Genomic DNA, 12,178 nt, shown 5'->3' on the forward strand with positions numbered 1-12,178 from the left:
TGGCACCTATGGGTTACCATGCATGGGAATCATCACTGCTGTTTGCCTTGATGAAAAATCACAAAGGTAATTAATGTTGACATCTGGAATCCAATAACAATTAGCTGTTTTAACCTTTTTAAAAAAAAAATAAAATAAATGCACATCTTTTTGCAGGTAAACAAATTTATTATTATTTTTTTTTCTTTTTTATTAGGAGCCTGGAAAACTTTGCACCCACAATCAGCAGATCGCAGGTGCCATGCAATACTCCTGCAGACTTGTCAGTGGGTATGAGCAGGCAGTTACACACTAACAGGAAGAGACAACTAGGGCTGCAACTAACGATTATTTTCATAATCGATTAGTTGGCCGATTGTTTTGATTAATTAATTAACCTTAAAAAAAAAGTGTGGTGTATGATTTAGTATGTAAAGTTTTAAAACAAAGGCAATTTATTCTTAAATATCTCTAGGCAGTGGTAAATATAAATAACCAACTATATGGTTAGGGAGCAAAATCTCTAATCCATTCCAATCCAAAAAACAGACAGAAGAGATATATTGTACATATTATTAGAGGTTGAATCTGGTAAATATTATCAGACTCAGTGATCACATTTTTTATTTAAAGAAAATAAAAATTAAAGAACTTATTCTCTCTGGAGAAGAGACGCTTGAGAGGGGATATGATTTCAATATACAAATACCGTACTGGTGACCCCACAATAGGGATAAAACTTTTTCGCAGTAGGGAGTTTAACAAGACACGTGCCCACTCATTAAAATTAGAAGAAAAGAGGTTTAACCTTAAATTACATAGAGGGTTCTTTACTGTAAGAGCGGCAAGGATGTGGAATTCCCTTCCACAGGCGGTGGTCTCAGCGGGGGTTATTGATAGTTTCAAGAAACTATTAAATAAGCACCTGAACGACCACAACATACAGGGATATACAATGTAATACTGACATATAATCACACACATAGGTTGGACCTGATAGACTTGTGTCTTTTTTCAACCTCACCTACTATGTAACTATGTAAGACTGTTTTGCCGATTTTCAGACAGAACTGTAATATATTGTATACTGGCCATGTCTTCCTTAAAAAAAAAAAAAAGTAATTTTAAGAACCTTTGTTCGATTTTCTAATCATTAGTGCGGTCAAATCGATGTTCTTTTCGACCACAGTGATGGGAAATTTCGAAGGAGGAGAATAGAAAACTTTGTGGTTAAAGGAATTTTCAGACCATGTGTGGTTTTCAGTCACAAATTACATTCATTTTCAAACAGAATGTTAAAAGCAAGTGACATTTTCAAATTACATTCTTTCATTCAGCAAATGTACAAAGATTTTTTGTATGAATATTGTCGTCCGAAAATTGATACCCTTATGGCCAGCATAAGGTTCGCTTCACACCTATGCAGTTTGCTTTTGATCCGTTTCTACAGTGCTTTTTGCGGCGATTTACATTTTTGCACACATCATTTTGCTGTGATTTGCGGTTTGCATTTTGGCCAATTTGTTGTTGGGCAGATTAAAAAAATGTGAATTGCTGCAAAAACGCACTACATGCTTTTCTGCAGCTTTTCTATTGAAGTCTATTGAACCAAAAAAAAAGCACAGTTTTGCGTTGAAAAAAGTCCTTGACCTTTTCCAAATATGCAGTGGCTGAAAAAGCATAGAACAGAAGCGTGAACATGTCCCATAGGAAACCACGTTAAATGAACTGTAGTGCGTTTCTGCTAAAAGCACCATAGGTGTGAACCAGACCTAAGACGTTTAGTAGCAGCAGCATGCTTTTGTTTTGTATCACCTGTTATGGGGTTAAAAAAAAAACAACTAAAATTAGCTCTTTATAGTACAAACCAGTATAAAGGGGTTCATTTATACCGTGAAACAGTGAAAGTAATAATATATATATATATATATATATATATAAAAAATAATAAATACACCCAGAGGTAGGATATATGGGCATTATAACTAGGGGTCAGACATGAAGCTATATGAAGGGTGGAAGGGAGATATAAATCTTTAATATTAAAGTAGTACTAAAAGCTGAGACTTTTTTAAAAATAATACACAATACTTGTAAACTTTTACTTGAAAGTGGAGTTCCACCAAAAAATGGAACTTCCGCTTTAAGCGATGGTGACCCCCTGACATGTCACATTTGACATGTAATTTTTTTTTTTTTGGGGGGGGAGCAGGTACCCTGTTTTTTAGAGGCACCCAGCTCCCACTTCCTCCCCTAGTGCCGCAGCGCCGGAAGGAAGGTCACCTCTCGCCCGTCCCTGTAATCTTCTGGGACATGTCACAGGTCCCAGAAAATTGCCCGGCCATTCACAGCGCGTGCCCAGCTGTGAAGCCGCAGTTGGGAGCCCAGTTAGAATGCCCATGCCGCGTAGAGGAGGGGGAGAGGAGCGAGGCTTCGTGTGCCCGCATCGCTGGACCGTAGGACAGGTGAGCGTCTGATTATTTAAAGTCAGCCGCTACACTTTTTGTAGTGGCTGACTTTTAAATTGGCGGAACTCTGCTTTAAATGTAATTGTAATTCCTTATATTACCTCCAGTCTATCAGCTTCCATCTTCTCTGGGTTCAGATGCCGATCTTCCCTGCACAGAGTCTTTAAAGTATTTTTTTTTTTTTTTTTTTAAAACAACAAACATGTTATACTTACCTGCGCTGTGTAATGGTTTTGCACAAAGCCGCCCCAATCCTCCTCTTCTGGGGTCCCCCACCGGCACTTCTGGCTCCTCCTGCCTTCAGAGTGCCCCAATAGCAAGCTGCAAAGCATAGTATAGAGCACCCCTATTGCAAGGTTAAAAAACTTCTGACTTTAGAATCACTCACTTTGGTGAGTGGTTCTGCCCATGACTACATGTCCCATGAGGCATTGCTCCTCAAACATTCACAAGTTCTCAGGCACTTACTGACATGTGTGGACGGTGTACTGAGCTGTATGTGTGCTGCCCTGTATTTCCTGATATGTAAACAAATAATGCATTCTGTATGCAGGCCAAATAATCGGCTGGCCAATTAATCGATTTTGAAAATAGTTGACAACTATTTTCATAACGGATTCGTTGTTTTGGCCTTAGAGACAATGAACTACCTAGAGCTCTCAACAGCACCCTGGTAGTTCATTGAGAACTACAAGCCGACAGCTGCAAAGGCTGTTGGCACTTGCAGTTTCCCATTCACAGAGCTCTGTGAATGAATGACGCAGTAGGGCACAGCCATAGTTTTTTAAAAATAGTAACAGGGAGCGGGGGGAGTCCTCCGCTTGCTTCCACTAGATGCAGTGAATCGGGGAGATGCTGCAGGAGTGGGAGCGTGTTATATTTTCCACCCTAAAAATATAACACGTTCCCAAAGATAAACTTATCCTTTAAGGCTAAACTACCACTTTTATATCACGCAAATTATTATCCAACCTCCTGTGTCCATTCTACTTCTCTAGCCTATAGTATCTGCTCTACATTAGTATAGTTTTTGCATATAATGTGATGATCTGAATATATCACTATACTACTTAAATGTTCGGATTTTTTTAAAATAACAAACATGTCATACTTACCTGCTCTGTGCAATTGTTTTGCACAAAGCAGCCCTGATCCTCTTCTTATTGGGTTCCCCCCGGCCCTCCTGGCTCCTCCCACTTAACCAGTGCCCCCATAGCAAGCCGTTTGCCATGGGGGGGGGGCACTGGTGCATGCTCGCTCCTGAGCCCTGCTCTATGCGGCCATAAGACACATAGAGTTGTGACTTGGCCATGCCCCCGCTCTCTCCTCATTGGCTCACTGGCTGTGACTTATAGCAGTGGGAGCAAATGGCTCTCGCTGCTGCCTCAGCCAATGAGAAGAGGGCGTTCCGGGAGAGTAGAGGCTTTCGTGCACATCGCTGAATCAAGATCAGGCTCAGATTCATTTTAAGGGGGGGCTGGGGGCGTTGCTGTACACAGAAGGTTTTTCCCTTTATGCATAGAATGCATGAAGGTAAAAAACCTTTGAGCCTTTACAACCACTTTAATGCAACATTCTGTTAACAAAACTTGGTAAAATAATTTTTAATCAACGTTCACAATAGTTCATATCTAATAAAAAAAATAAAAAAAATACTGAAAGCAAATCCATTACGACAGAAATCATCATAATCGAATTAAAAAAAAAAAAATTACGTAACATAAAATGTCGGCACATGATTTCTGTAAGCCCTTCTGCCAACCTCGCTTTCTTAAGTGGAATCATAGGGATATCCTCATTCCACAAAGCCTTCAGGGCATACTGAGGGGCCTTGGCATACCTATATGGGATACTAGAAAAGGGAAGGGGGGGTTGCTAATACACCAAAAACATGGAGTGTATCTATTAATTTTAATTAAAGTGTATCTGAAGCCAACGCATTTTAAAGCTTTTGATTACAGTAGGGAAAGGTTGGAGGCTTTTGTAAGGCTTTTACTAGTAAAGAAACAAAAACAAAGCGAAAAATAGAAGGTGTTTTTTTTAACAGATCTGTTACTAAAAAAATTTGTTTTTTGGCGATCAAAAGGCACCCCCTTCCTTGGATCTCGTGATTTATTGATGAGAGTTGGATTCTGGAAATAAAAAGTGGAGTAAATAATAATATATGCATAGGTAAGCTGAGCTCCACAGCAGCTGCTTGTAGCAAATGCCAAACTCACCTGTCCTCAAGAGATAAGCTTGCTGAGGTTTCTTTAGCATCCAACGCAGTCGGCTGGTTTCCCATTGCACTCTGTGGTTCCTTCCCTCGGCTCCTAGACCATTATTGTGGCCTGCACGGATGAAACCACAAAGTGCAACGGGGGGAACTGGCGTATGACAGACGGAAGTGTGCCAGGTGCTGATGACTTTTCAGCAAGCTTATCTCTAGAAGACAGCATGGATTGGTGGCACAAAGGATTAATATTAATACTTTACTGGGCTTCTTTGCACTCTTTTAAATAATGACTTACTCCGTTTAATGGTGTAGTTATTACTGAGAGTTAAGAGTATGTTTTCCCTTTTATTGGTTGGATTAGATGGACTTGTATCTTTTTCCAACCTATCTATGGAGCTATGTATACCCAAAATTTAGAGGTGCACCGAATGGAAATTTTGGTGCCGAAACCGAAAATGCAGAATGCATTTGGCCGAAAACTGAAAATGACAGTTTATAATATATATATATATATATATATATATATATATATATATATATATATATATATATATTTTTTTTTTTATGTAGAATTATATTATATTCGACTTTTTAATTAAACTCATGAATTGAAATTATTATGAATTCATTGTCTGCCATTATTGGCATCTTTAGCGCAAGAAAAGCTCAAGAAAAATGCATCCTTTTATATTCTATGTATGTCTGCACATTGGTCCTGCTTCATTGTGGTAATAAATCTTGCTAGCTACATTTTTGGTCAGTTAAAAAAAAAAAAAAACCACACACCAAAAGCGCACCTCCCTGTTGAAATGCATTAAAAACGCAGTAAGAACTCATCAATAATGCACCAGTGTTACCTTTTTGATGTGGTTTTTGAGTCACATGACCTATGAAAAACACACCATCAGCACACTAAGGTCGTGGTAAAAATCGCTGCAAAACCATATACGTTTTGGGTGCTATTATCAACACCTTTTTCTCTAACCGGCAAAATGCAGTTTCAGACGAAATTTCGGTGCATCTCTACCAACATTTCATATTCCTGATATGTACTTGTATGAAAAAGTATACTGTACTCTTTATACTGCTTCCTTAGTGTGAACTCCCTGGTGCTCTCTGCCAGTCCCTCTGCTTTCCTATAAAACTGACCACTCTAAGCAGTAGGGCACACCATTGTCAGTTCTCTAGCTATACTCGGAACTCAGCCTGCTCTCCTCCAATGGTCAGACTTGTGCTGCCCCTACACAGCCATTCGCTGGAAAGATCAGTGTCCTGCTGTTTCTCCTCCCCCAGCTCTTATGCAGCTGAGAACAGGGGGACTGCGATCACTTTCATGGGTCCGACTTTTATGCAACTTGAGGGCCATAGACTTCAATGTTAACCCTTCAGAAGTTGCATTAAAGTCGTACCTGAATGTTATACAAAGCAACTTGTGTGCAACAGTTGTCCATTATCACCAGTCAAAGCCAAAGTTGCATCCAAGTCGCACCCATCCATAGTTGCTCCAAAGTTTCACTCCAAAGTCGGCGCATCTCTGGAGTCGTACAAGTGTGAGTGGAGCCTTACAGACATGTAAAAGTAATAAGATGATTATGACTTTGTGCACGCTGTAATCTTACTTTTTTTGTGTAGTGAATCCTGTTTCTGTCCTTTTGTGTGTTCTAAGAAAGCGGACAAGCGAAATGCGTTGATGCTCAAGGGCTTATTTTACTCATTATCAATGTTGTAATCTGATGGATTATTCTTGTTAATGTTGTATACAAGCACGCGTTTTTATTAATGCATGTGCTTTACATGCTTTTTTATACTTTGTTTACTAATAAAATAATGAGTTTTTTCTATAAGTAAGCATCCTAGTCTACCTCTAATATCCGGCCAAATGTTTTTTTTTTTCTTTTTTCAGATTTTCTGTACAATTTCACTTTATTCAAAATATCTTGTCTGTGCCTATTTTTGTAATAAATCTAAAAAAAATCTTTGTTAAATAAAAGGAATCATAAGATTGATTTAAAAAAAAAATGGTTCTGTCATGGTACCAGAAGCGGTACTGCCACCATACATGCCTACTATTCTTAACAAGCGATGGTGAAAAAAAACTTGTAGCAGCAACAATATTATAAAACAGGTCTGAGGCCAGGTTCACACTGATGCGGTCTGCTGTATCGCATGTCGTTTGTACAGGAATCACATTAGATTCCTGTACAAATGACATGCGAATTCAGTGCGGTGCAAATTGATCCATACATTATGTATAGGGATTGCAACGATACCATTTTTTTACGAGTACCGATACTTTTTTTTTTTGTACTCACTGATACCAATTATTGATACCTACCGCAACTGTTCTGTTTTCACTTCAGTTGTCAGCAATGGTCCAAAGCATTGAAAATATATAAAATATAAAATATTTACAAATGAAATATATTTTTTTTAATTCTGCGCTTTTTCAATGTGAAATGTGTAACTATATGTTAGTATATATGTGTAAAAATATTCACTAACAAAGCAAACAAAAAAAAGTTTTAATTGTTTATCGTTTATAAAATAGACGTGAACAAAAAAAAAAAAACAGGAAAATAATTAAATTGAGGAGAATAGGGAGTTAATTTAGGGCTCCTTCACACGGACGTGTCAGTGTACGGAGCCCGCTATGCTCAGCGGGGGATCGCTCCGCTGATCCCCGCTGAACAGGCAGATGACAGGTCCGTCGCTGCACACTGTGCAGCGACGGACCTGTCAGAGCGCCGCTCTCCCCTATGGGGGATCGGATGATGACGGACCGTAGAGTCCGTCGTCACCTGATCCGATCACGGATGGAAAAGTAGGTTTTTCCTCCGTTACACTTTTTCGGATCGGAGCGGGTTGGATGTCAGCAGACATGTCACAGCTGACATCCGACGCTCCATAGAGATCTCCATCCGTTCAGGTCTGCCTAAAAAACTGACAGGCGGACTTGAACGGATCGTCAGTGTGAAAGAGGCCTAAGGCTGATTAGAGTAAATTAAGGGTTAATAAGGGGTTAAACAGAGGAACATTTGTTCATCCCTTTGATCTGCAGATGAAGAAACAGAAACATTCAAAAAGAAACAATGTTTCTTTTTATTTTAGTGTTTCAGCAGCTGAGCTTTTTTTTTGACAGCTCCAATTACTGGACTTCTTTAACACTTCAGCTGTCAACAGGGGAGACCCGCTGACAGCTCAAAGAACCGAGCCTGAAAGTATCGGTTTCAGGTATCGGTGCATTTGCACAAGTATCGATACTTATGCAAATACTCGGTATCGGCACCGATACTAGTATCGGTGCAACCCTAATTATGTATGGCTCAATTTGCACTGGTTCTGCACCAAAAACCTTTTTTTGTCCGTACTGGAATCGGAACGCATGGGTGTTCAGACCCATGTGATCCGATTCAATAGTTCGCACTGCGTTCTGCAAACCGACTGTCATTAACTAACTTAATATTGACACCCGCAGTGGTTCGCAGAGCACAGTGTGAACTACCTGCAATTCTGATGCGGAGTGGAAACTTCACAGGAATAACTGTGGTTCCCACACCGCGATCAATGTGAACGGGGCCTGAGACCACTATAGTACAAAGTATAACAACCCTCAGCAATGAACAAGAGCTGAATGAACAGTACAGTGCAGCAGTTATCTGCAGTGCAGTAAAAGACGGCAGGATGAAAACACTTGCAAACTGTTCAAAGTGACAATCTCCGAGATAGCAGATGATCATAATCTTTAAAGGATAAGACCAATCTTACAATCAAGCCAACATTTTAAAAAAAAGTAACTTTTATTATTTATAGACAGTGGAAAAAAAATGGTTGCAGCAAGATGATTTGTCTTCATTTCTTGGCAGAGCTGCTGATGCGCACTGTAACTTTCCTGGTTCAGTCTCTGCCATTCAGCGTGAATGGGCTGTTTACATAAATGCATTCTTCAGCCGAGTCTGGCTATATATGGAGCTTTCCTCCCCACAGATCTGCACAAGGCTCGCGGCTACCAAGCAAAATCCTAAAATAAATTCTTGGTGGCAAAGGTCAGGTACCCGGTGTGACCCACCATTTCTCTGGGCGATACTCCGCTTTTAAACTGCACTGTGCCTGGCTGGGAAGGGGGGATCTGTTTGGCTTTATCGGCAATTGAACTTTCTCCTTTCTCCTCTGCAGGCGTCCCAAAATCTGGGATTGGCAGACTGATACCTCTGACATCGTAAACACGCAGGAGGATCTCCAGGGTGTTGATCTCGGTGAAGCCATGTTCCTCCAGGGCTAGACAGGTTCTCTGTACTTGCTCTATGCATGGTGAGAAGGAACACACTCTACCACCTGAAAAAAAAAAAAAGTTCAGTTATATTCCATTTATTTAGAAGTGTTTCATTTTGTATACAGTTTCCTTAAGGTGTTACTAAACCCAGGACCCTGCATTCACTATATCTGCTCTCCTACAGAAAACAGGAGATGGAAACGCAATCATTTTAGTAAATATAAACTGCTAAATACCTTTTTTCTCATCAGCTGTATATAGCAGTCTTGTGACTTCTATCAGTGTCTGGTTAAAGCTTGTAGGAGTTTTCATTCTCCTCTGACTGTCCTATGAGGCTGCAGGACCCCTGACCCTCTGTCTGGACAGTGCTGATTGGCCCTGTGCTGATCACATGCACCCTCCCAAGAAAAGAAAACAAAAAACAATCTAGCAATACACACCAAACTGAGCATGTGCAGAGTGACTCCAAAGGCTCTGTCTTATCAGGATGGAGATGGACAGAAAAAGAAGGGGAGGATCAGAGAAGACAGAATCAAACAGCCTTTTTACACAATGAGGCTTAACCCCTTAGGTCCCACAGCGATTGTAACAAGAATGCTTTACTGCATATACAGACTGATTTTACTATTGTGGGTTTAGTAACACGTTAAAGCAGATGCAGGCATCACCCGAACCACTAAACCACTTGAAGCCAAACGATGTACAGGTACGCGATTTGGCGGCAGGTGGTTAATCTGCAGCCTATAGATGTAAATTCATTATATAGCAATTTCTATATTCACAGTCAGTCTCTATATACCCATGTTGTTTTTATGAAGATTGTTGTGACCTTTTAACCCTGAAGGAGGAAGTGCATTCCTCTGAAACAAACTGTCTTTTTTTTTTATAATTGTACTTAAAGTGGTGTTCCACCGAAAAAAAAAAAAAAAGAAAAAAAAGCATGAATGTTCCTAAAAAAAAAAAAAAAAAAATTTGGAAAAATTGGCTGTTGCTAGGGGGCCCCTTGTAGTCTGCCTCCTTCAGTGCCTGGGCTGGTGACATCACTTCCCCTCAGCGCAGGAAGGGCTCAGCTCTGCCCCCTTGTCAATCATCTGGGACACATTACAGGTTCCAGATGACTGAGCGGCCAATCACGGGCGCCCACAGTTGCAATGCCGGTGCCGCCGAGCGGAGGGGGAGACGAGTGGAGCTTCTATCCCCCTCATCGCTGGATCGTGGGACAGGTAAGTGTCCTATTATTAAGGGTCAGCAGGTGCAGTATTTGTAGCTGCTGACTTTTAATTTTTTTTGTTAAAATGAGAAATCCTCTTTAAATTAAATTTTCCAAAAGAAAAATGTACAATGACAATATATGCAAGGAAAGTGGAAAATAGTGCAGGACCCCTAGGGTTATCTCGCTGGTATTGTTATTTTAAAGTGGTTGTAAACCCACTTTGAGAAAAAAAAACAAAAAACTAACACCTGCAAGACAAAGGCATAATGAGCTAGTATGCATAGCATACTAGCTTATTATGTAATACTCACCTGAGATCGAAGCCCTCGCTGCGGTGCCTGTAGACAGCACCGGCCAGTAACATCACTCCTGGGGGTTACTTCCGGGTATCGCGGCTCTGCCGCTGTTATGGCCGGAGCCGCAATGACGTCACTCCCGCGCATGCGCGCAGTAAAGGCACACTCACTGAAGCAACGGCACATACGTGCCACTGCTTCAGTTTGTGTCAGTGAGCATGTGCCGATGACATTGGCACATGCAAATACAGGGGATATCTCCTAAACCATGGAGGTTTAGGAGATATCCGAGGTAGCTACAAGTAAGCCTTATTATATCTATAGCAAAAAGTGGTCTGTAAGGGTTTACAACCACGTTAAAGTATTTATGTTGATAGAATTTTAGATCTGGTTTCTGGGCGGGTGACTTCTACACCCCAGAGGATCTCTACAGCCTCCATGGCTTGTATTGCAATGTAACAAAAATTTCAATTGAAGTGACACACTACTGCTTTATTTCGATAAAGGTCAGGGGTACAATCCAAAAATCCTCCAACGTCTTTTGGAGCAACCCCCTGTTATGCTTGCGTCTATCTAGCAAGGTTACTTTATAATAAACCCAACACCCACCCCCCCCCCCCCCATCAGGGTTTTTCCAGTGGAAAGCATTGGCCTTGTCAGCAGCTTGTTTGGCTTGTTCACACTTGAATACATTTCTAATGCTTAACAAATGCTCCTATAGCGCCAGTATGGGCATTAGACTCGCTGTAATGAGCTGTAGTATGGGCGACAGACTCACGGTAATGAGCTGTAGTATGGGCGACAGACTCGCAGTAATGAGCTGTAGTATGGGCGACAGACTCGCGGTAATGAGCTGTAGTATGGGCGACAGACTCGCGGTAATGAGCTGTAGTATGAGCGACAGACTCACGGTAATGAGCTGTAGTATGGGCGACAGACTCGTGGTAATGAGCTGTAGTATGGGCGACAGACTCGCAGTAATGAGCTGTAGTATGGGCGACAGACTCGCGGTAATGAGCTGTAGTATGGGCGACAGACTCGCGGTAATGAGCTGTAGTATGGGCGACAGACTCGCGGTAATGAGCTGTAGTATGGGCGACAGACTCGCGGTAATGAGCTGTAGTATGGGCGACAGACTCGCGGTAATGAGCTGTAGTATGGGCGACAGACTCCCTGTAATGAGCTGTAGTATGGGCGACAGACTCGTTGTAATGAGCTGTAGTATGGGCGACAGACTCGCGGTAATGAGCTGTAGTATGGGCGACAGACTCGTTGTAATGAGCTGTAGTATGGGCGACAGACTCGCGGTAATGAGCTGTAGTATGGGCGACAGACTCGCGGTAATGAGCTGTAGTATGGGCGACAGACTCGCGGTAATGAGCTGTAGTATGGGCAACAGACTCGCGGTAATGAGCTGTAGTATGGGCGACAGACTCGTTGTAATAAGCTGTAGTATGGGCGACAGACTCGCGGTAATGAGCTGTAGTATGGGCGACAGACTCGCGGTAATGAGCTGTAGTATGGGCGACAGACTCGCTGTAATGAGCTGTAGTATGGGCGACAGACTCGCTGTAATGAGCTGTAGTATGGGCGACAGACTCGCTGTAATGAGCTGTAGTATGGGCGACAGACTCGCTGTAATGAGCTGTAGTATGGGCGACAGACTCGCTGTAATGAGCTGTAGTATGGGCGTTAGACTGGTGTTTTGCAAGCGTTAATGGAGCCCCAAACGCCCTA

General features: G+C 41.5%; 1 protein-coding gene across 1 annotated transcript in view; it reads right to left on the bottom strand.

The window, feature by feature from the left end:
- Nucleotides 1-8,440: 8,440 nt before the first annotated feature.
- TRMT61A (tRNA methyltransferase 61A) overlaps nucleotides 8,441-12,178 on the bottom strand; it is a 79,928-nt gene continuing 76,190 nt past the window's right edge. The window contains exon 4 of the mRNA XM_073609879.1: nucleotides 8,441-8,994. Coding sequence (XP_073465980.1) covers nucleotides 8,681-8,994 — 314 coding nt within the window. The 3' untranslated portion in view covers nucleotides 8,441-8,680. The remainder of the gene's footprint in view (nucleotides 8,995-12,178) is intronic.

This window comes from Aquarana catesbeiana, linkage group LG13 (assembly GCF_042186555.1).
Source record: "Aquarana catesbeiana isolate 2022-GZ linkage group LG13, ASM4218655v1, whole genome shotgun sequence".
In the NCBI taxonomy this organism is placed as follows: Eukaryota; Metazoa; Chordata; class Amphibia; order Anura; family Ranidae; genus Aquarana; species Aquarana catesbeiana.